Source organism: Pollicipes pollicipes, unplaced genomic scaffold (genome assembly GCF_011947565.3).
Source record: "Pollicipes pollicipes isolate AB1234 unplaced genomic scaffold, Ppol_2.1 Scaffold_7231;HRSCAF=8579_pilon_pilon_pilon, whole genome shotgun sequence".
Taxonomy (NCBI): domain Eukaryota; kingdom Metazoa; phylum Arthropoda; class Thecostraca; order Pollicipedomorpha; family Pollicipedidae; genus Pollicipes; species Pollicipes pollicipes.
Genome location: NW_023597034.1, coordinates 17,892,103 through 17,917,102, shown reverse-complemented (window position 1 = coordinate 17,917,102; position 25,000 = coordinate 17,892,103). Strand labels below are relative to the sequence as shown.

Genomic DNA, 25,000 nt, shown 5'->3' with positions numbered 1-25,000 from the left:
GTCTGTCGGATACACCAAGTAAATTTATACATGGTGATTTCAGAATATTTCGATCTTTGAATTTAAACCCAGATTGTCCAACGCCCATTCCAGTGGCTGATTCAACTAAACCGCAGTCATAAGGCGGCTCGAAATAGATGTGATATGATGTGTCGATGTGTCATATTCTGGGTCTGTGATTGCTTGAAACTAGTCCGAGTGTGACGCGCCTCACGTGACTCATGTACCTCATAACTTACAAAGTGACTGGTCATCCTGCTTGATGTGACTTTGGTGCCAAAAATTTCGTGTTTAGAGTTAAATCAATTTGCCTCTTATGTAGAAGCATCAAATTCGTCGACAACCGATTTCGTATTAAGGTATTTTACGTGATACGTTATGTTTTTCAGTCACGTAACACAGGTCGGCGCATAATGTTATGGAAAGAAACCAGATCTATTAAAACAAACCTAATGATTTAGCGTTTAAATCTCACCGACCTAATGGCTATTCCCTGAGAGGATAGCCATTGGGTAACATAGAGAGAGATAGATAGCCACAGGATGAGAGAAGGAGGGCTGGGTTATGGATGCTTTCCATTCGGCCGTCCGAGTTGGTGAGGTGTATCTATGGGGAGCGGCAGGTCACATGGTGCGCGGTTTGGAACATACAAGCCTGCAGTGTTATTTGGAGTAGAAGTGAGCAAAACCGAACATCACTCACTCCTGACACGAACTCCTCGCGCTAGTGCAGACTCATTTGCAGCAGTTTACGGAGCACGTGGCGACGTTGATGAGTCTGAAAGGCAGTGTGCATCAGAGGAGCGCGGTGATCTTTGACCTCGATAGCCGTGCTGGAATCGAGAAGAGTGACAGGGTGTGATCATCGCATTGACCCTGATCGTCAGCAGATTAACATCTCTGCCACCATGGGTGTTTGTTGTGTTTGCGGGGCCGGGCGCTGATTCACGCGAATAAAAATACGTGTGGCCGTCGTGTCGGCCGACTTTCGATGATTTACTGGCTGATTCCCAGGCGCGGCGTGCGAGGTATCCAGCTCCGCAAACATTACTTTGTTTTGGACTAGATCCGTGCCGGGTCGGTGCCGCAGCGTCCTTACATGGGCTACGAGGGCGCTGACCGCCCATACACTAACCGGTCGGGCGCTCTTATATCTGTAATGGGTATCATGTATCATATGAGCTCTACTTAAATTTCAAGCCACTGGAGGCGTCTTCGGAAGTGAAAGTACATGGAGGTTAAAATGTCTGCACCCATTAAATCATTAATATCTGGAGACAGTCGATGAAGCTCCTTTGCGACACAAACAGTCTTTGTTGCCTTCATTACCCTCCTTAGATGCAGTAATCACACTGGTTCGGGTCACGCATCTCGACTAGCATTTGCCGAGGCCTTTACGGCCTTTGAATCTCCACCGAAGGTGTGGACTTGAGCTCGAACGTGAGACACGCCCACGATATTATGTGGCTCATTTTCCACACTGAGGCTGGAGTTCAGGCGAAAGCTAGCTTGATATGCTAATGATTCTGGGAATCATGCTTTCGGTGCAGAGACGCTGTTTGGTGTTCCAGGGACTATATGGGCATCTTGGCCTATTGGTGGGCACTTTGCCATGCGTGATTAATCCTTTCGAAATACCGGAGCACGCTCTGCTGGCTCCTTGCCTTCACGGCTGAAAAACTTCCTTTTCATCAACCCATGGCCCCTTTTCACGTCTGAGGAGCTCTTGTAAACTGTAATATGTGCGTGCCTATTTAACAACACTCACGCCCCTGCAAACGTCAGACCAGACGCTCTTTTCCGGATCGTCTCCCAGGATGCCTTTGAGCTGTTTAGGTCATGTTCGGGCGGGAAGCTGTTATTTCTGCCTGCTAGCTGCTCCACACACCTGTGCGCTCAACCGGAAAACACGCGAAGCTCAGGCGACAGCCACTACAGCCGCTCTCCAGACCATCTGAGGCCATTTGGGGCCACTGGGGCGGTCGAGTCACTGGGACCACACCGGAGGAACTCCGCTGATGCTCAGGCGGCTGTTCCGTTTGCGGTCGCGGTCCCAAATCCGTCACATAACACGCGCTGAGGGTACGGTTTGGCATTCGATGTGCTGTTCAGCATCGGTGTTGATGGGCCATGAACGGCGTGATGAGCCAGCTGGCACGCTTGGTCTGTTGATCATCAGACTGGTCGTCTTTTCCCTGGATGGATGAATGCGTCGGGCCAGCTAAATGTTGGTCCGACGCATTCGCTTCTTGTTTCCACGTGGTGGCAAACTTGTGGATTTCTCTCCGGTTTGAATTTATGGATGAATTAGACTGGTTACTATCGGGAAAATGGCACAAGAGCTTAATTTACCTCTCTGTATCCAATGTAAGAACACCTGTGTGCCATTTTCCGGCGATTCACAGATCTACTCTCCGGTGAAACGTTATCAATTTCCAGGGTGTTAGAACTTGTCCCTTGAGTCACCTCAGTCATATCAATTTAAGACACCACTGCTCCAATAACCCCATGTCTGGCTTCCCGCGACTGAAATCTCCGCGTGCCCTCAGTCCGACCCGAACTCTGCCGTGTTGTGCCACACTCCAGCCGCACAGCTGGGGCTGTCTGCCCATCTTCCCGGTGGCCCACTCAGGTGGCGGCCGCGCCCGGCGGCTGGCGGCCTTGGTCGTTGCAGTGGACGCAAATAGCGGCCCTGTCGGCCGGCTGCCGTCGTATTTGTTATCTGTCTGCGATCGCCGCGCTGGGCCGGCCGCGGCCACCGAGTCCAGATCGGCCTTGTGTCGGCTGTCCCAGCAGGGGCGCGGCCGACAGGCTGACGTTACGTGTCCGCTGTCCCAGCAGGGGCGGGACCGACAGGCTGACATCACGCGCTCGCTTTCCCAGCTGGGGCGAGCCTGACAGGCTGAAGTCACGTGCCCGTTGCCCCAGCAGGGGCTGGGTGGACAGCTGACGTCACGTGCCCGCTGTCCCAGCAGGGCTGGGGTGGACAGGCTGACGTCACGTGCCCCGCTGTCCCAGCGGGCTGGGGTGGACAGGCTGACGTCACGTGCCCGCTGTCCCAGCTAGGGTGAGGCGGACAGACTTACATCATGTGCCCGCCGTCCGAGCAAGTATAGAGCTGACAGATCAACACCCACGTGTCCGTCAGAGGCGCCCCGGCAAACCAACACAACATGTCTGCTGTCCCAGCAAAGTCGGGGTCGGGGCCCTGTGGATTGGACACCACGTGTCGGCGGTGCCAGCTGAGGTCAGGCCTGGAAACAGGCGTCACCGGCGCGCAATTCTGTGAACAGATGGGTGTCATTCTTCCACCACCGGCACCCAGAGCCCCACGCAGGCAGAAACCATCGCGCCCACTGTCACGGTACGCATCTGTATAGAGGGCTTACGTCATGCGCGGCTTATCCTAAAGCCCCCGTGGCTGATTGGTTACTGCGAAGTTTACAACGCACTCAGTAGCTGAGGCTGATTGACGTCACCTGCCTCTCTACCTCTCACCCTGACAGGAGGGGCAAGGAATCGAACCCCGTGCCTCTAGATTCCCAGTCATTTAACGATACCAATGAAACACAGTGACCCCAAAAACCACGAAAAAAATGTTTTCAGCCCAGTGCTGACCTTGATTTCGGGAGACGTGACACTGGCCATCCGACCATTATCAGACGGTGCTGACATCCAGGTCCACAGCGGGATGCTCTGCGAGGTCATGGCAGGTCGTCACCACCATGGCTGCCCACCAGGCCGCGCTCTTGCCTCGGCCAGCTCCGTACGCCTGATGCGCCACAACGCAGGCTCCACGAGCTGCCGCGGCTCCAGCGCAGACTTCCGCGAACTGTAGGGTAGGGTAAAACATCATCCAGCTCGAGCCTACAGATTGCGTCAACTGCAATGGACAGGTCTTGCCAGGCAGATCTCGCTTGCGAAATCTCGGCTAATCTCGAAATCCTAGCCTGGCTATTCTAGCTAAAAGGTGCCTATATTAAACTGTCTATTGAAAGTTATTTTAGCTAAAAGCCTAGCTATCCTAACCTAAAAATCCTAATCATCTCTAAATCCTAGCTATCTCGGGATCCTAGCCAGCCAAGTCCCGGGCAATGCGATTTGTGGATTGATAACAAATGCTTTCTCAGAGGACTTCCCGGCATGCTGAACGTTCATTAGATGACACACTCCATTACATTGATAAGACCAAGTAATATGTGTTCCTAGATGTGTTCCAATTTGCGTGACTTTTGACATCATTACCATGATGAGTACACCCCACATATGTGTTCACCTCGTCCGCTTACGTTGAACAAGGCGCATGACTTGTATGAGATAATCCCGCCTCCTGGACAAAGCGAGCTTGGGCCCCCGTGTCTGACTTCCAGGCAGCGGTCCACCTGTTCGGAGCGATTTGATCAGACCGCTCAGTTCCACCCCTCGCTCGAGAGAGCCGCCGGGCTCGTCACAGCCGTTTTGGGGCACGTGCTGAACACTCACGAAGCTGGCTGCCACCCGGAGTTTGTGGGAGAGGCGGCTGAGTGGCCCCCACGTGCCCCGGCTTACGACAGAGCACACCCGGTGTGGTTATCGGTTGTGAAGTGGCCGGTTATACCGCGGCTCTGCCACGCCGCGTTGAATCAGCTGCTGATAATTCAATGATCCACGCAAGGGGCTGTTGAGATCAAGCTGGAGTGCCCCATGCGTCATGCCCCGGCGCCTTGTGATTGCTCGCCGCTGGCTGCAGCTATCTCGCGCGGTCGATGGTCCTTTGCTCGGCTATTGATCCCATGGATAGCCGCCCCCAGCTTAGTTCAACGTAACTCCTGTAACTTTAGAGATCATAACTGTCGTAAGCGCATTCGTTGCTCTCCCATTCCCAGCGCCCATGTCGTTGCCTTTTGGCTGCTGGTGTTGCCACTGTCCATTGTCTCACATAGCAGCCACTGTGCACGGCACGGCTGGTCCGGTTGTAGACGGCGCGTCGGCAGGGGCCTCTCCCCCCGCGCCGCGCCGCCCCTTGCTCGGCTCATAAACGCTGGCAGGTCAGGCAGACCAGACAGTCCAGCCCAGGTGGTCGGCCCCCCCGCCCGGGCTGGACGGCAGCTGGCACCGCCGTCTGGAGGCTGCCGGTGGCTGCCGCGGTGAGGCTCCGGGTGGGCTTGGCTGCCGGGCACGGGGTCGGCTGCTCGTTCTGGCCGGTCCCGCCGCCGCTGTTTAGTCTCGAGTCCGGTCCCCGCCCCGCCTCTGTTGAGCGTCTGCCGTGGCCGGCGCCGGCCGTGGACGCGGCCCCGTCCGGCAGCCGTGCAGACGCGCCCGGCCGTGACCGCGGCCGCCGCCCCGGCCGGCCGCCGGGTGCGCGACCTGAGGGGGCGGCAGCCGCCGTCGAGAGCGTCACTCGCATGGCCCAGTTGGCCGCGCTCCACCGGGAAGTCGGCGACGCCAGTCATTTAAATCGGTTGCCCGCCGGGCGGCGGCTGAGTCAGGATGTTGACGGCAGTCGGCTGCAGCGACGGCGCCACTGTTGCCATGACGACAGCCGGCGAGCGCCGCTGGACGCGACGGCGGTGGCACCTGACCGCGGAACTTAAGCGGCAGACGCGGCTGGCTCGAGGGTGTCGCGTAGGCCGCGAGACGTTATCACGCCTCTCACCTGTCCACTCCGTCAGCTGAACCTCCCCCCTCCCTTCAACCGGCGCCGCACCTCTCCCTCTCCCGCTGGTCCGCCTGCCCCGTCCCACACCTTGCTCTCCCTGCCCTCTCCCTCCTCGACCCATTCCCTCTTTGCTAAGTCGGATGTTTCTCTGCACTTGACCTAAGGCCGCACCCCTTCCTTACCCGCTCCGGAAGGTGGCCCTTCCTTCTCCGACCCAGTGTCACTCCCCTGTTGTCCGTTCCGCTAGGTGACCGCTCCCCTACCCCCTCCCCGACCCGGTGCCACACCTCTCCTTTTCCGCCACGTCAGATCCCCACACACACACACTGCCCGGTGCTCGACCTTCCACCCCAGACGGAGCCGAGCTGACGCAAGCGGAGTTAAAGTCGGACGCTGGTCCTATCACTGTCACTGCCGCCGCGACGGCCTTAAGCTCACGACACTGGCACGGACATGGGCGGCGTTTGCGTCGCCAGTCGGTGACGCTGAGTGACGTGGTGGCTGGTCGTTATCAGTAGCCCAGCCGGGCCCGGCCCAACCCATCGCCGCCTGGTCTTGCACCGTTGCTAGGGCATGCAGTAGCGCGCCCGGTCGGGGGCGGCGCAGAGCCGCAGTCAGCATCGGTGCAGCAGAGGGAACGAGCTGCTCACAAACCCACGTTGAAAACGCTTGTTGGCGTTTGCGAGACATGCTACGGTGACAGACGGCTCTTCAGGTACATGAAGAGAGTGGCCATTGGTCGTCATCGGTAAAGTAGTATCATGGAACCTCGCAGTATAACCCCGCTGGGCACCGAACACCTGTAGCCTCCAGGCGATGGAGGCGGGGGTGTCGCCGCGCTGTGGCAGGCAAGACCAATGACCCCGGTGCAGTCGGCCGGCTGAGCAGTCTGTTCGGGTCGCTGCGAGCGTCCGGAGCGAGCCTCCGTCCGGCGTCCGCGTCGAGCCCGGCTGACCCAGGAGGTCCCGGGAATCCGCAGGCTGAGTCGGATCCGGCCCCTGTCCCCGACCAGACGCAGACGCCAGGCGCCAAACGCATCATGCCCCCCCCCCCCATCGCTCAGAGGACACGGGGCAGCCACCGGGCGGCGGGCAGCAACCACGTCACCGGCCCGCCTCGCCCGCGGCGCTGTTGGCTTTGGCCGCCGACGGCGCCGTTAAATGTGACCGCTGTGGCGGTCCGGCCGAACTGGCCAGCGTTGACCGATGACCTTTCCGAAGAAGTGATCACCTCTCGACACTGGTGAATGTAGACGGCGCGGAGCGTGGGTCGAAACAAATAACTCCAGACCGACTCAGGCCCCCGGAATGTATGAAACACCGCGCTCGTGGGCATGGAAAGAGTGCCAGACGAGTTCGGCGCCAGTCATCGCCAGGCATGCAGCTGCAAACGAATCTGAACCTCCACCAGTCGATCTGGATCTGGGTCTACACTGCCAGATCAGGAATGCGCTCAGGCCCGCTGTGTGTGGAACCGGCAGGGTCTCTTCTGTCCGAGTCGCCTGCCTGTAAACAGGTCTGGTTTGACGACCGCGCTGTGTGGCTGCCCAATGAGTGTGCCGCGGCTAACTGTGCTATACATCACGTGATTTACGGCTGTTTATAGAGATGTGCGAGGTTGACGTCTGGGGAGGCTTCGTCTTGAGTTATTTGGTGCAACAGCTCCCTGGACTGTGTCACGTCTCGCCGATGCGCCCAATCTGAAACTGTGGACGTGTTGGCAAAACAGAAGCATTCGGTGCACCAGTGCAGGCCAGCACCCAGAAAAATCACGCGATGTGAATCAGGTGTATGCGAATTAGGAGTTGCTTTCCCTTCATTCATTCTGGTCTGAGTTGCCATCCGCAAGAAATGACCTGAAGCACAACACTGCTTCCAAGTACTGTGACTGCCGGCGAGGATTTTAGTGCCGTGGGCGGTGCAGAGCCGTGCCGATGTGGAGGGGCCCGGCGACCCGCGGCAGGGGCGGCGTGGGCGGCGAGCGGAAGGGTTGGCGTCGCGTGCGGGCGGCCGGCCTGACGTATTGTGGCCGTCGCTCATGACCCAGCACGCCGGCGCTAGCTGCTTGATTCGGCTAACCTCAATCCGCTCACGCTCAAACCATTGAGCGCCGGGGTCGGGGTGGGGGCCGGCTGCAGCGGCTCCGGCCGACCTTGGCGTCCGCCAGCCATCCGCCCCCCGCGCCGGCCCGCCCCCCCTGCCCCCCCCCCCCCGCCCGCCGCGGCCGCACCTGGTGTCGCCGTCGCTGCTGCTGCTGGTGCGCCGCCTCATCCTCCGACCGCCAGAGTGGGGGGGGGGGGACGTTTGGGGGTCAGTCGGTAACCGTGTCTGCTGCCGTCCCCGGCCGGGTCACGGGGTCACCTCTCCCCGGGCCCAGCGGCGCTACGGCCGATTGGCAGTAGTGTCACGACGCCCGCTGCGTACTCAGGAGTCGCGCCTGACCCTGAGGAACGTGACTCCGCCGCCCAGCCCCAAGGGGACTATGCGCAATGAATGAGAATGGCGGTTCTTCGAACCGACCTGCACAACACCCAGCTGGAGACGACCTTGTGGGGACCACTACAAGTGCTCTGGTTTGGTTCTCAGTGACGTTCCCGCGGCGCGCGACGCTCAATTCAGTAGCGCTGCAGCCTGAAACGCGACCTCCGACGGCATTGGTTCTGCAGCGCGATCCGTCGGCGTTGTGATGACGTCACCACGTCGTGACAGCCGCGCGGCTGCCCTCGGCCCGACGGGTCGGCTGCAGCCCGTCTGACCCTTCCATTATGCCGATCTGGGCCACACGGCTGGCCCAGCTGGGCGGTTGCGACACCGGCCGGCCATAGTCACCGGTGGGTTCCGCCGGCTTCCCCTCGACCCGGCTGCTGATGCAGCCGATCACCAGCCGGCCAGTCGGCGCGGCCATTGAGCCGGGTCAGGGGGTGCTGTTGAGCCGGGTCAGGGGGTGCTGTTGAGCTGGGTCAGGGGGTGCTGTTGAGCTGGGTCAGGGGGTGCTGTTGAGCCGGGTCAGGGGGTACTGTTGAGCCGTATGGGTGTGGAGGCGACCGCAGGGCCACCCCATAGTAGCTGTTTCCTCGTTGCAGTGACGTATTTCGGGATGTTGTGTTGAGCTCGTAATCTCCGATGCAGACATCTCTCAACGGCCATGTTGTTGCAACGCGCAAGGAACATGGCATTCGTGAGTGGAGTGAGGAGGAACGGATTATACCCGGCGACATCGCTCGACATGGTGACGCCTAGCTTTGGGTGCAATCATTCATTCTGAACGATTTTTGCCGTTGCGGTTTTTGCCCTTCTGTTTGCTGCCATCTAAGCAGAATGACCGTGACGTGTTCAGCGGCGGTGACGATTCTAATGCGATCATCACCAGTGCTAAGCTGGTGCAACGTTCGACCGACAGGCCAAATACAGCTGCTGCTTCGCTGGATGCAGAAATCGCCGTGAATAGGGCCCGAATAGTCCTTGTATGGCGCCGCTGAATGTCTAAGTCTCTACTTGATACGAGCGGGAGAGGCACGCTGGCATATTTGTTCCCAGATGTGGTGCCGGGTAATCTCGCTGGCGGTCGGATAATCCAGCTGCCGGCTACCGGTCCTCTGGCGCCACCTCACGCGGTGCGGTGCACCCCAGGGCCCGACCGCAGCAGCGGAACGTCTGACCGGGCCGGCTAGCCTTACGATGAACCCAGACGGCTCGTTCCGCACGTTCGGTGCCGCTGACACGTGTTGAATGTAGTTACATGCCGCATGTTGGCGGGTCGTTCTACGGTGCAGCCGTCGGCCTGGCCGCGACCCTGAGCGCAGGTTAACTCGACCGGCTGCCACCAGCGCTGCTGAGATTGGTGCCGAAGGGAACACGTCGTGTCAGCTGCAAGGGTCAACAGCAGGCTGAAAGCTGGCCAGCGTTATGAGTTGAAATGCCTGCAGCTGGCCGATGTGTGTTGCTTTCGTGACACGAGCGCGGACTGTTCGTTGCTAACCACAGGTCACAGCCCGGGTCAGTACGAGGCATGCGTTTTATGAGTCGTTCTGGTGACAGCAATGTATGGCGTAGCGTTCTGCGCATTTACAACGAAAGCCGACATCGGTACCCAAAGAATGATGCCACTGTGGACTGGCATTATGGATGAATAGAAAGCGCTGTTTCTGATGACGAAGGATGCACCTTCTTCAGAGAAAAGCTTTCCACAATGTAATGTTTCCTTTATGAGCTATTCTCGTCACGAAATGAGCAGGAAAGTAGCGTTCGCACCGCCACCAGCGGCGCACCGTAGCGACGGCGCGCGCGGCCTCGTCTGCAGCTGACCGGGTGCCGGTTGCCGACTGCCGGCGGGCCGGTGGCGGCGACGGCGGGTGGGCGCGGGGGTGGCGGGGGTCGAGGCTGGCCGCTAACCAGGCCGGCCGTGGCCCGGCGCTGCACTCGGACGCCACTTTCGCCACCGTTGTGTAACGCCATGCATCAGCGCTGCTCCGCGGTGCCGTAAACGATGCACACTGACGCGCCGGCCACGCTGGCCGCGCCCGTCGACGGCCATCTATCAGAGCGGCGCTTTCTCCGCGTCTCTGATGACGGCCGGCTCGGGAGTCGGTACCGCGGCACCCCCTCCCCTCAGCTCCCCCCCCCCTCACCTGGCTGGTGTCTGGCCGGCTCGGGGGTCGGTACCGCGGTGCCCCCCTCCCCTCAGCCCCTGCTCCCCGCGGCACACCTGGCTGGTGTCTGGCCGGCTCGGGGGGTCAGTACCGCGGCGCCCCCCTCCCCTCAGCCCCCCCCCCGCGGTACATCTGGCTGGTGTCTGACCGGGTCGGGGTCGGTACCGCGGCGCCCCCCTCCCCTCAGCCCCCCCCCCCTCCCACACCTGGCTGGTGTCTGGCCGGGTCGGGGGTCGGTACCGCGGCGCCCCCTCCCCTCAGACCCCCTCCCCCACACCTGGCTGGTGTCTGGCCGGGTCGGCGGCCGATTGGCGTCGGAGATCGGTGGCGGGCCAGGATTTACGACTGCGGTCGGGCCGAGGCTGTCGTCGCATTCGGCAGTTGGGGCCTCTGTCTCGTGATGGACGCTCCCACTGCCGGTGTTCCCCGTCACTTCGATGATTCAGACGGCTGAAGGTGTGGTAGGACACGGCGCTCAGCCAGCTCTCCGCTGGCTTATCTGTCTGTACATGGACTGGGTGCGGCATCTGTGGTCTGGAAAATGCAGGCGAAGGTCGGATTCTGTCATCTTTATTAGAGGAATGAGCCTTACTGAACTGGTCCCCATTGAGAAGGAATCAGCATCCGAACATGGTCCGCATTTCGACCACGATAAAGCCATAAGAATGTAAAAATATTCATCTGCACAATAGCGGTAGCCCTCATCCACGTTACGACCCACTGCGTCGGAAAGCCAGAAATCTGTATGCTGTACCTCAAGATGTTCAGTCTTCAAGCGCAATTCATTCTAACGTTGCGGCGCAATGTAGACTAACTCTCTGTACCCTGTGACATTCTTTTCGGTTGTTAATTAGAGGCCAAAATGCAAAGTGAAATGCGGTCCGTAGCCACTTTAAAGATGTAGCTTCGCAGGAATATTTAACGGTAAGATAAAAGAATACAAGACCAAAAGCCAACATTAACACCAGAAGATGCCGCAGGCTGTCTGTGCATTTAGCTAAAGAAATTCATTTCCGAGGGGCCTGTCCTTGAACGGCATTCTCTGGAGCGACACCATGCAGTTGCGGCAGTGTGTCACCTGAGCACAGGTAACTCCTGAGCAGTATAACACAGCTGAAATGACAATCACTTTAGGGCGTGTCACTCCGCTGCACCGCGTTCGTGCTTTGAAGGCTGTGTTAGTCATGGGATGGTCTGTCGGCGCTCGTTTTTCTCCAGCGCACGCCCGCTGTACAACCAAGCTGGACTGCCAACACGGGCGGTCTCGAAACCCCAGCGGAAAGCCGGTGACACAGCACCAAGTAGGAAAGTCAAGACGTTGGCTGTACTGTTCAATCCCTTCCAGTGGAATCTTTACACACATCAGTCTTTACACACATCAATCTTTACACACATCAATCTTTACACACATCAATCTTTACACACATCAGTCTTTACACTCATCAATCTTTACACACATCAATCTTTACAAACATCAATCTTTACACACAGTAAACACACGGATTCTAAAGCACCATATCTACATTTTCATAACAGGCACGCAGACCACTTACCGTATGCACACTGAAGGCCCTACAACGCGAGTAAAAATGTTTAGATGAGGAAGCCAGTTTTCCAGTGATTATGGCTGCGCTGGAACCAGTTGGAAAAGCATGTACGCATAGAGCAATAGCCTCCACCAATGCTTGTCGAACCTTTGCCATACTTGATGCAAAGGGGCACGCAAAGGTTTGCCGACGATCGTGTGTGTGTGTGTTCACGGATGCGTTTTTTGCGGATCTGATGGTAGAGATTGTACTGCCTTTCGTGGTAGCACCCGCACGAACATGTCATATATCACCCGTATCAGCACCCGCACGAACATGTCATATATCACCCGTATCAGCACATTTAGGTAAATGCCTAATTAATGATGAGTTCTTATCTGATGTGGCCTTACAAACAACAATCTGCTCGCCAAACAAAAGTGAGCTAAATGTTTCTTTACGATCTGTTGAGATGTGCTTTACACCAACAGATCTTCGCCGTTGCCATGGGCGGCATCGCCTTGTAACTAATGATTAAACAATGGGCGTCACCCAGACGAGAGCATCTGAGCCGATGGAGGGACGCTGTTTGGCCATTCCTCGCAGTCAAGGCCTTATGGAGAGAGCCCAATGTTTGCATCGACTAAGAACATCCATTGCGCGGTCCATCTAGCCATCAGTTCACTAAAACTTGCAGCAATGGGCATGGCTATGGTGGACGCATTTGATAGCTGATGTGGTGAACATGGTCGTTAACGCCGGGCGTAGCTGCATGTGGGACGCACAGCCCAGGGAGGGGGATAACGTTCGCTCTTCGGCTCGGCGTGGCCAAACGAGAAGCAACGACAGCAGCGACATTATATTGCCACATGACTTGTCATGCATACGTCATACCGCTGATGCCTGGCCTCTGGCTACTGACGCCCGGCCTCTGACTACCGACGCCTGACGTCCGGCTACTGACGCCCGGCCTCTGGCTACCGATGCCTGACCTCCGGCTACTGACGCCCGGCCTCTGACTACCGACGCCTGACCTCCGGCTACTGACGCCCGGCCTCTGGCTACCGATGCCTGACCTCCGGCTACTGACGCCCGGCCTCTGACTACCGATGCCTGACCTCCGGCTACTGACACTCGGCTTCTGACTACCGATGTCCGACCTCCGGCTACTGACGCCCGGCCTCTGACTACCGATGCCTGACCTCCGGCTACTGACGCCCGGCCTCTGACTACCGACGCCTGACCTCCGGCTACTGACACTCGGCTTCTGACTACCGATGCCTGACCTCCGGCTACCGACGCCTGACCTCCGGTTACTGACGCTAGGCTTTTGACTACCGATGTCCGACCTCCGGCTACTGGCACTCGGCTTCTGGCTTCTGACACCCGGCCTCTGGATACTGACGCGTTTCCTCTGGTTACTGACCTCTGGCCTCTGACTACCGGCGTCCGGCCTCTGACTTCTGAAGCGTTACCTCTGGCTAGTGACGTCCGGCCTCTGACTACCGGCGTCCGGCCTCTGACTTCTGAAGCGTTACCTCTGGCTAGTGACGTCCGGCCTCTGACTTCTGAAGCGCTGCCTCTGGCTAGCGACGTCCGGCCTGTGACCGCTGGCGTCCGGCCTCCGACTTCTGAAGCGCTACCTCTGGCTAGTGACCTGACGAGCCTGCCGGTGACGTCCGGGGCGATGCTGCCCGGGCGCGTGCCACGCCTGCGTCGCCCAGCGACCGGTCGCCGCCGGCCGCCCGGTGACTCAGGATGGCTGCTCCCCGGCACCGGGACCGGCGGGCGCGTGCCTCTGTCGGCCCGCTGACCGTGAGACTGATGAGCTATTCTGCTGACACGCGGGCGGTCGCCGGCGGTCATGAATGGCGCGAGGGTGTGCGGGCCCGACACGCGCGCTCGAAGCCTTTAAAGGAAGTGAAGGTCGCGACCGAGAACCACTAATGAGGAAAACAGACTGAGGTTTAACCCTGAACTGGAAATGATAAAGCGCGCGTGATAAATCACCACAACTGGCCGCGTCGCGCTGGGTTGTGGGACGTTTCGCCAGCTCCCCTTTGGCCAGAGTGTCCACTCCAAGTGGGGTAGGTTGTCCGCCGCAAATTGTGCAGTATCGTACAATAAAGACATTTGACACGATCCGATCACTGGCACCGATATACGCTAAAAAATCCATGAATCCTAAGACAATCAAAATTCAAGTCTCGTGTGTACCTTTGCTTTTGCTGAAGGATGTTATTTGGGCACCGGCAGAGAAACATGCTGGTATGCAGATGTTGCAATCAAGGCTAGTACATCATCGTTGAGATTATTTGGGAATATGTTTAAATCATCGCACGAATGCGCGCCGACATAGGAGCTTCTGGAGTCATTTTACCAAAGCTAACACACGGTCTTTAATCTGAGGTGTGTGTGACTGTTTGCACGCTCCATTATACGCGCTTTGTTGTTCTACCCCACCTTCAAAGTTCGCAAGGATGGGTCGCGAGCAGGCGCAGTGCCGCCATGTGATGAGGTCGCGAGCAGGTGCAGTGCTGCCATGTGATGAGGTCGCGAGCAGGTGCAGTGCCGCCATGTGATGAGGTCGCGAGCAGGTGCAGTGCTGCCATGTGATGAGGTCACGAGCAGGTGCAGTGCTGCCATGTGATGAGGTCACGAGCAGGTGCGGTGCCGCCATGTGATGAGGTCGCGAGCAGGTGCAGTGCCGCCATGTGATGAGGTCACGAGCAGGTGCGGTGCCGCCATGTGATGAGGTCGCGAGCAGGTGCAGTGCCGCCATGTGATGAGGTCACGAGCAGGTGCAGTGCTGCCATGTGATGAGGTCACGAGCAGGTGCGGTGCCGCCATGTGATGAGGTCGCGAGCAGGTGCAGTGCTGTCATGTGATGAGGTCACGAGCAGGTGCAGTGCTGCCATGTGATGAGGTCACGAGCAGGTGCAGTGCCGCCATGTGATGAGGTCAAGAGCAGGTGCAGTGCTGCCATGTCAGATTGTACTGGTCATTGTCCAGTCTGCATTTCACCTGTCTTCCGTGGTGCTGGCGAGCCACGTGCGTCTGCAGACCGCCACTTGCGCCCCGTGACGCCGCCCCCCCCCCCCCCGTCTGACCTGGCTGACCTGGCTCTCTGACCTGGCTGACCTCTGTCGCCCTCTGTCCGACCACAGGGATGACCCACAACTCGAGTGTGCTGCTGTACCGGGCCGGTCAGCAGGCGTCCGGCGCGCTCCAGCTGTTCGCCGAGAAGGGCGACTCGGCCGGCCTGGAGACGAATGCCCAGGGTGACCTGGGCGTGCTGGACCAGTTCACGGCGCCGGCCGTCACGCAGGGAGAGGGCACCACCCACTCGCAGCTCTTCGTCGACGGCGTCCACTCCAAGGTACGGCGCCGGCGCCGCCGCTGGCGGAGGGGACGGCGTGTGCTGGTGGTCGGTGGTAATGGCGACTGGGCGTACTGTGTCCACGATGTATGCGAAGTGCTTGGCATCTCTCGGTGCATCGTTTGAAATAGAGTGTTTCTGTCATCACCTCACTGAGATTTACAAGGCTCAGGATGCTCATACAGTTTAAAGTTCAAGGATGCGGCTGACAAAAACCACGTGCATGAAGTGCAGGTTCGCCCAGGAGGTTTGCAGACGTGGTTTTGATCAACGCGGGCTTCTCTCGCTTATGAAAACGCAGGCCGTCGCTGCTCTCGGAACACGCGTGAGTCAGACGCGCCTGCGCAGATTGCGTGACCGGCGGGGGCCCCTTTGTTTATAAATATGTCTGCACCTTTCACCCACCTCAGGCTTTGATCAAAGTGGGCAGCGTACACGCTCACATGCGTCCGAGTTGAGCAAGACACACAAACAGCGCTCGGTGCTGGCCGACAGGTGTCGAGATCAGACAGGTGTCGAGACCGGCGCGGCGCGGTCGTGTTTGGACGGCGCCCGTCGCGGCGCGTGCTCGCGGGCAGGGTCGAGCGCCGAGGCCGGTCTCGATCCATCAGCACCGCCCGTGGCCGCGGCGGCGGGGGGGGGGGTGTGAGCTCAGTGCGGCTGGGCTTCTCTGCCGGCCAGGTCCGGCTCTGACCCGGCCGGCAGGCGGCCGGCGACCTGCAAAAGGGTCCAGACGACCCACCGCCTGAGGCGAAGTCTGAAGAGGCCCATTATGATGCACCCCGGAGTAGCAAACCAGTAATAAAGGGAGACTGCCGTGGTGGATGTGCCATGTTATACGCACCTCAGCAAATCAGACAGCACCCGCCTTACATCAGATGGATGGAAGAACAAGGATAATTGGCTATTGACCTGATGGCCACTGAGCACGCTATGACGATAAAGGATTTATTGCTGTGCTAATATCCCATTTCCCGGGCTTCAATAGTACGGCATGAAGCCCATCGAGTGGTGCGCGCTCGGACATCACGTTAAAGGGACCGGCGGTGCTGTATTTAGAAGATGGTTCGACTTGGGGAAACAATCTGGCAATAGCGCGCCGGTTGTCTGGGGCAGCAAGGCACCTTCAGCATGGCATGCTGACCGCAAGCCCTACAATGGCAGCGGTATCAGATATGCCGGCGCCTGTGGCCAGACCCTAATTTGCAGTGTCTGAACCCAAAGGCTGATAGCTAAGCTCACTCGTAAAGAAGATGAGAGTCACAGCATGCATAACATCATGGTGGTTGAATACCGAACTGTCTCATTTAATCCATGTTCAAGCTTTAAGAGTCAGGCAATATTTGCATTTACATATTGAAATACTTCATGGTGACTAGATAACAGCACGAAGCGGAAATAAAACAGCCAATAAACATCATGGATGTAAATGCTTAGTCAGTGCTTTACCACACACCGCTATACCTGTTAAGGCTTCACAAGGCTATGCCTATTGTCGGCACGCCACATATTTCACAGTCGATCGTTTTTGGCTGTGGCGATGCGCTAACGTCAACGTTTATACTTGCCACCTGTCTTTTGTTTTCGCAGTGTTTACGTGACTTTGAATCTGCCACCAAACTATTCCGTTGTGTTTACGTGACTTTGAATCTATCACTAAACCGTTTCCCGAAATGCCCGGCCCCAGACTGGATCCCGAACATCGACACCCCGACGCGTCAGTACGTCACCACTGCGCCTGATGGGCCGGGGCTTCTGACGAGCCAACATGAGTGGAGTCTAGCCCCCCCCCCCCCTACAACACGCCCCCCCCCCCCCTGCGGGCCGCGACGATGCCATCTGTCCGTGTGAAGCTGGAGGCGGCTCCCTGCGACGAGCCGGCCGAAGACAAACATGATAGATCGGCAGTGGTTCTCATCAGTCGACGCGGAAGCCATCACAAGGTGGCCAAAACAGCGGGAGGCGCTGCTGTACGTCCGGTAGCCAGACCTCAAGCGGCCGCACCTCCAACTGGGGTGTGCCGTCCCAGCAGGGCTGACCAGAGCGAGATGCACCGTCGAGCCGCACCCTCATCGCGGCCGGCCCAGTCGCCTGGCCCTCCGCGCGGCTGGCCCAGCCCCCCTGGGCCATGATCAGAGCACTGCCGCCGGCGGCAGTACATCGGGTGTCGTCAGCCGTTGTCAAGCTCTGCTGGACCGGACAGCGGTATCGTTCCGGGCGTGACGCTTGCAGCGTGCAGATCAATCGCTGCGCGCCGCCAGCGCTACAGCAGGGCTCTGTTCTCCATCCCACTCGTTTCCTCCCACGCGCTGACGTTGAGTTGACATGCGTTGGCCGCGCCTCTTGCGGGGGCGGAAAGGGCGGAGGAGACGGCCGCTCCCCTCCGCTTCGTGCCACGATGGGTGACGTGACATCACTGGATGACGTGACGTTCGGTCTGCTGGTGCCCTGATGTGCGGTCACTTGGTAACGTGACGTCTGTTCACCGGGTGGCGTGACACGCAGCCACCGGGTGCCTTCCAGCCGCGGACACGGCGTCGTCCCGTCCGCCTGACCTTGGCCGGGTGATTAGCCGCGTCTGCAGCGGCCGCGCCGATGAATGCCAAGCCGAGCGCCGGGGCAGCACCGCCGAGGCACGTCATTCAGGCCGCGGCGGCGTCCAGCTGTCTCCGGACCCGGCCTGCCGATCGGCGCCGCGCCAGGCACGCCGCGGAGCGGGCCCGCTGACAAACCGGACCGGACCCGCCGGGACCCGAACCGGAACCGGGACCCAGGACCCGGTGCCAGGACGGGGTCACTCGGCGGCGGCGCGGCCGTGGGAGGCGCTATTTGCGGGCAGCGCGCGTGGGCGGACGGAAGGCCGACAGACCCTGGGCTGAGCCGGTGCTGTCGGACAGGATGGGCGGGCGCCGTCGGACGGCCGCCGCCGGCCGCTGCCTCTGATCCGCTCCAGTTCTGTCCAGGAGCGCACAAGTGCTTGGCCGGTCAGGGCCGGGCCGGCTCGGTCGCCGTATCGGCCGGATGGGTCGGAGCGCCATCAACTGGCGAGACCCGAGGTCGGGGGCCGCCAGCACAGGCCCGCCTCCACTGCACCTTTGAGCCCGGTATGACTCGAGGTCAGGGGTCGCGGCACAGTCCAGTCTCCTTTTCACCTCTGAGCACGGCATGGTCCGAGGTCAGGGGGTCGCGGCACAGGCCAGTCCCCTTTTTACCTCTGAGCACGGCATGGTCCGGGGTCAGGCGCCGCGGCACAGGCCAGCCTCCCTTTTACCTCTGAGCACGGCATGGTCCGGGGTCAAGGGCCGCGGCACAGGCCAGTCTCCTCCGCACCTCTGAGCACGACATGGTCCGGGGTCAGGGGCCGCGGCACAGTTCAGTCTCCTCTGCATCTCTGAGCACGGCATGGTCCGGGGTCAGGGATCTCGGCACAGTCCAGTCTCCTCTGCATCTCTGAGCACGGCATGGCCCGGGGTCAGGGGTCTCGGCACATATTGGTCTTCACTACAGCTCTGAGCTCAGCTCCGCTTTCAATAAGTCAAAGGCCCTCCACGTGATGGATGACGTTGTTCGGGCTGTTGGACCTTGTAGCACAACTGTTCTTTATTGCGCATCATCCATGAATTTCCTGTCGTAGCAATAGTCGCGATCAATTAAGTACACGGCGAAAGGAAACGTTGAAGGACAATGTTAAGTGCACTTCTGAAGACGCCATTGTCAGATTGAAATGAATCTCACGTGCGCTGCACGATCGGACCGAACACCAGATTGCTGCGCAGTTATCTGCCTGTGTTGCCTGTCGTGTGATGATTTTCATAAGCCTGCCCCGTCTCGGTTTCCCTCGGTTCAGTAATATCGACTCTGTTGTTGATTTCGCTGGTCGTGTGTGAATCCGAACATGACCGACAGCTTATCACCTCGCTTGAGACATCAAAGCGCTGTATGGCTCCATCTGTTACGAATTCCTCCCATGTCGACGGGTGTGTATTTCTAAAGTCACGCGTGCACCCATACTGTGTATGTGTGCCTCAGGTGTCGATGATCTCTAAGATCGTGCCGTCTCCCGACTGGTTCATCGGCATCGACAGCCTGGAGCTCTGCGAAGACGGACACTGGATCGACACACTGGATGTCAAGGTACGCACGAGCCCGTCTCTGCAGTTAGGCGTGCGGAGAGAAGGAGGGTGGGGGTGGGGGGTCCGTCGGCTCCATGCTTTGGTTGCGAGTGGTGGACTGAAGTCTTTCAGCGCGATCACAGTTTTCGTGCGATTGTGTTTATGTGATCAAATCCGTCAGTGTGGGGACCATTTCAACGCTGCTAAGCTCTATCATGCCAACTGCATTATTGAACGGTCTTAGTCAGGCAACTCACCGCCCGCCCGAATCTAAGGGTCACTTGTTCACGCGGTGAGACAGGGGCCGGCGGCAGGGGCGGTTGGCCTGTCTGGAGGTCACTTGTCCGCGGGGTCCGCCGGAGCACCTTTGCCGGACTGCGCGCGCCGAGGCCGAGGTGGGCGGGGACCCGATCGCGGCCAGTCCCAGACAGACAGTCCCCCCTCCCGCGGCAGCTGGCCAGCCAGGCGGAGTGACCGGTGGCAGTGTTTGGACGGCCGCCGCTGACCCGGTTGGCGGCCTTGGCTCGCCGGCACGTGGCGGCCCGCCATGCATGCAGCTATGCGGGGTTGGTCGGCCCGGCGCGGCCCGGCCGGCTTTAGATCGGCCGCGATCGAGGCCCTGTTTCCGACGGAGCACCGCTCATTGAGTCGCTTCTATCGTCGCATCGCGCCGACGCTGTCCTGGAGGTGCGACCGATGCATAATTCACGCGGCCGGAAAGCGGTCGAGTCGGTCGCGGATATCCCGCGCGATCGCGCAAGGTGCTGGAGCAGTCCAACGGTGCATGCTGCCCGGCGCTGGAGCCGACCAGGGCTCATTGTAACCTCTGTGCTCGGCGAATGCCACGTGGTGCTTCTCCCAGCTCACGAATAGCGCTCTCTGCCTTCACGGCCGTTGGAAGGGACCGGCACTTTCCGTAGTTCAATGTGGGAGCGGTGCACGAGACGGGCCGGAAGTCACGACTGGCATAAGTTTGTTCTACGGGCTGTGTGCTATGCACCGATTTCGTGCCTCGTTCGCTACGCTGAAAGATCACAGCCCGTAAGACTGTGATATCAGGCTGCACCCACTCTGAAATTCCTAGCCACAGATCACGAGACCTCCGTTAGCCGGAAGCCGAGCAGGGCTCCGCACCTGCCCTCCGTCCTCCCCGGCCGACGCCGTCCGACACCGACTGACGTGCCGCTCCCCGGCCGTGTTAACGCCGCGCTGTCCGCGCCTTGAGTGGCCGGACATGGCCGTGGGGGAGCGCCTGCAGTAGCCCGCCGTCGCCGGTGCTGACCGTACCTGTGTCGGGCAGCTGTTCCCAATGTCCGCGCCTTGAGTGGCCGGACATGGCCGTGGGGGAGCGCCCGCAGCAGCCCGCCGTCGCCGGTTCTGACCGCACCTGTGTCGGGCAGCTGTTCCCGATGGATGCCGGCACCGACCAGGGCCTGGCGTTCACCTCGCCCAACTGGGAGTCGGTGCCGCACGAGCCCATCTACCAGATCACCAGCCGGCGGCCGGACCACCCGGCCAGCAGCTTCCAGTACCCCGACCTCGACGCGCTGCCGCCGCTGGCCAGCCTGCACATCTTCAGGGTTAGTCGAGAGGCCACCGGGGTCGGCCAGGAGACATCCGAGGTCGGTCAGGAGGTGTGCAAGGTCGTTGGGAGACCTAGGTCAGTCGGGAGGTGATCGGGTTCGGTCGGTAAAGCCATCGGAGTAAGTCAGTTCGCTGAGGTCAGCCAAAAGATGGTAACCGGAGTAAGTCAGTTCGCTGAGGTCAGCCAAGAGGTGGTTACCGAGGTAAGTCAGACCACCTGGGTCAGTGACAAGGTTACAGTGGTACATCAAATCACCAGGGACAGTCAGGTCTTTAGAGTCTCAGCTAAATCATCAGATTTGCCGAATGGTTCCTAGGGTGGGTCGGTCATTAGGGTCAATTCGATGGCCACTAGGGCTGGTCGACAGCGAGGTAGCAACGCTGCATTGCCGCCCGGATGACGGGAATAACTATCTCGAGTGCAAAGGGCTCATTAATCGCACACTATGAGAGCGAAAACAATGAGCGGCAATAACCTTCCGGCTTTAAATCAAAACCTTCATGAACTTACACAATAAGGTACGTGCGCATATAACAGACCTTGGGAACACGTCTTCCCTCCCCCTTACCAAATTACGATATGTACCAAAATGTACGTGGCTAAATGCTGCCAGTTAAATATTTTAAGAAGACACATAGCATAAAAAGATCATCACGGAACGTTGCTTTGTAGCAAACAAAGAACTTCGCACCCCGCGGTGCGCATAGCTTGCCCTTTCAGCGAAATGTAATGTTGTGCCCCTTCCACTGTGAAGTCCCTGGTACGACCCTGGATACAACAGTCATTCAAATGATAGGGTAACATCACGCTTCATCAGGCAATGCCCAACCATGCAATCGAGCGCATGACGTTAACAAAGACATGAGGCACAACGCCGCTGGAGCGCGGCTGGCCGCAGCTGTCTGGGCGGACACAGAGCAGGTGGGCTAGTCCCACGCACGCACGCTGCGGAACGCGTCCGGCTGGCCGCAGCTGTCTGGGCGGACACAGAGCAGGTGGGCTAGTCCCACGCACGCCGCTGCGGAACGCGTCCGGCTGGCCGCAGCTGTCTGGGCGGACACAGAGCAGGTGGGCTAGTCCCACGCACGCCGCTGCGGAACGCGTCCGGCTGGCCGCTGCGGGATCGCCTCGGCCGCCGAGCCAGTACCGCACGGGCCGTGACACAGAGTGATAAAATGCAGATTGCGCTGATCTAAGCCCGGGGATCGAGCCAGCGCAGCCACGTCAAGGCGACGGTACCCGTCTGGGAGCGGCGCTCACCCACGGCCAATGATTCCATGCGGTTGGTGACTCGCCCCGCGCCCACGGAAGAGGTCCCGCTCGGTATGAAGTCACCGCCCTGCCGCTGGCGTGCGGCGCCTTCCGCAGCGTGTTTCCGGACTCTCAGACGCCGACTTGCGTCAGGTCGTGTCACTGTCTGAGGATGCGCTCACAGGCACGCCTGGCCGCCAGCATGTCTGAGCGTGGGTGTGCCAGTCGGTGGAGCGTAGCCAGAACTCCCTGTTCCTGCCGCAGGTGCGGTCCTACAAGCTGGCGCACGAATTCCACCAGTCCAACACGGTGGTGTACACGGTGGACACGGCGCCGCCGGAGAAGGTGCAAATCGTCACCACCACGCAGCGCTCGGTCCAGCTGCCGGGCATTCAGCTGTCGACCCAGTCGGCCAGGCCGCCGCCGGCCGGCGCCGCCGCCCGGCACGCCGACGGCAGTCTGTCCCAGGTGGCGCTGCGGTCGGACGGCGAGCCGACCAAGATCGACGGCCTGCGTCTCAAGGTGGTCAGGGCCGACGAGCTGAGCGGCGTCAAGGTGCGCAACGGAGACCGGCAGGCCATCATCGAGAAGATCACCAGCCACTACCACCACAAGCGACGCAAGTCGCGCCGCCGCCGCCGCAAACACCTCAAACGCAAACGTCAGTTCCGGCGCCGCACCCGCCTCGCATCAAGACGAGCCCCGCCTCCTCGTGACTAACCTAAAGCCCCACCCAAACGTTTAAAGATGACTTATTTAATATTTAAAAGCCTTAAGAATGCTTTGATAGATCCTTGTGTTAGCGCGTTGCTTTTATTTTGCGGCTGTCTGTCGGAGTGGATACTTCATAAACGGTCTGAACCTAGGTATAAACAGTGACTTAGCCTAAGCCAATAACCCGGTATCAGTGATAACCCAGCCGCTGCCGCATCCTCCGTTGCCACTGTCCGCTCCGCTAACGCTTGCTCGGCTCGCTGACTGGCGCCTGGTTGCAGGTGGGCCGCGCAACTGTTCAGTGGGCCCCTGGTCGGACTGGGGTCGCTGCTCGCGCGCCTGCGGTATCGGCGAGATGACGCGGACGCGGCAGGTGACGCGCCACGCGCGCCGCGGCGGCAAGCCGTGCCCGCCGCTGGAGCAGCGGCGCTGGTGCGGCTCGGCCCGCAGCTGCGACAAGCGTTACTTCAACTGGTAGCCGGCACCGCCGCGCACAGAGCGACGCCGCCCGGCCGGCCGACGGACGGCGGCGACGCTGGCGTCATCTGCGCGGGCGACGCGGGCGACATCTGCAGGGCGCCCGCCAGCCGAGGACTGCTCAGGTAGCCGCGCGGAGGCTGTGGGCGCGGACAGTTGTTTGTGGACGATCGAGAGGGGGTGGGTCTCGGAGTGCCGCCTGCCCTCTGTGGACCGTTCTAGCCCGCGCTGTGCGCTGGTTGGAGAGCGCCCGCGGTCGGAACTGACCTCCGCTGGCCGTGCTGAGCTTCGCTGGCCGCGCGGTCTCGCCGCGACAGAACGGCCTTGCCCCGCCCGTGCTGGACACGGCGTCGGGAAGTGGCGGTTTCCTGGTCACGCACCCGTGATCGCACATGTAATCGGTAGCGCCCATCCGCAGCCACTAACGTAGAACCGCAGTGGCGTTGCAACCACTAACGTTGCTTGAGGTGACCCAGGCCGCGTGCCATTCGCAGTAGTGACTTACCGTAGACTACAGTGTGGTGCAGTGTCTTCTGTGTCGATGGTGTTCCTCCCATCCCTCAGCCACCGTGTGGAATCCCCACCACCACTGGAGTAAGTGCTGGTAACTGGGGCTCGAGAGGTCGACGTATGGGGGCTCATTGGCGACGAGAAAGCCGCTGAACGGCCGGAAAGCTGGTTGAACCGCTTGGTATATGATTTATATATATAATTTATTTAAATGGGCCTAAATGTGCCAAATGCACGCAACCTGAAGCTTGCAGCCACTGGAGATCACTGATGAGGGTGAAGATGTGCCAGATGCTTTTATAGTTGATGTCAACATTTACTGCCAACATGAGACGTGTTTGTGAGATGTGAAAATAAAGTGCCCAAATATTGTCTCCGGCGCCATTTCCTTACGACTTCGAGCAGGAAATCATCGGATTGGTTGTCTAGATGTTGATGCAGATGAGCGTGATCTGAAATCATGGCATCAAGTGATATGATGTGAATGTTGCCTATTCTACATCGTCAAGAATCATGCCTGATTCGGGACCACTGACAGGTAGGGGACCTGCCTAGTGCTGCCAACTCTATATCAACGGGAGTTGCGCTTGGATGCAGGACCATTGTCAGGCAGGGGAATTGCCTAGACTGAGGACCTGTCTAGGCTGAGGAGTTGTCCAGGCAGGGTGCCTGCTTCTGAAAAGTACGGTTACGCACTCAGCTGTCGGAATTGTCGCGCGTGATGATGCTGGCATGGTTTCCATGGATGCTTTGTGTGCATCAGCATGAACAAATAAACGTCTTGGCAGCATCGTTCAGGAGAAGTGAATGAGCGAGAGCAGCGATGGATCAAACGCGATCATCCGCATGCCTTCCTTCCACATGTTTCCTTTTGCTTTCCGCATGTGGAGGCGTTACCGCATGCATGCTTCCACCAGACCAATAGATGCACGCGATCCATTGGTGTGGTGGTTGTTAAGATCACCACATTGTTGTATATTTGCCGAATCTTGGTTGTTTGGCTGTTTAAATTGGAGTCCTTTCGGCCAACCATGATACCATGCTTTGAACCCATTTCAGGGCTTTGGGATGAAGCAATATGGATAAGAGTGAGGCAGGGCTGCACGCGCCCGGGAACCCATCCGTCGGGGCTTAGCCCGCACAGGGACCCCTTCTGCGGGG

General features: G+C 59.3%; 1 protein-coding gene across 1 annotated transcript in view; it reads left to right on the top strand.

The window, feature by feature from the left end:
- LOC119110483 (uncharacterized) overlaps nucleotides 1-23,678 on the top strand; it is a 29,106-nt gene extending 5,428 nt beyond the window's left edge. Inside the window, exons 2-6 of the mRNA XM_037234322.1 lie at nucleotides 14,979-15,190; nucleotides 19,220-19,324; nucleotides 20,703-20,882; nucleotides 22,403-22,799; nucleotides 23,134-23,678. Of these exons, the coding sequence (XP_037090217.1) occupies nucleotides 14,981-15,190; nucleotides 19,220-19,324; nucleotides 20,703-20,882; nucleotides 22,403-22,799; nucleotides 23,134-23,330 (1,089 nt within the window). The 5' untranslated portion in view covers nucleotides 14,979-14,980 and the 3' untranslated portion in view covers nucleotides 23,331-23,678. The remainder of the gene's footprint in view (nucleotides 1-14,978; nucleotides 15,191-19,219; nucleotides 19,325-20,702; nucleotides 20,883-22,402; nucleotides 22,800-23,133) is intronic.
- Nucleotides 23,679-25,000: the final 1,322 nt, after the last annotated feature.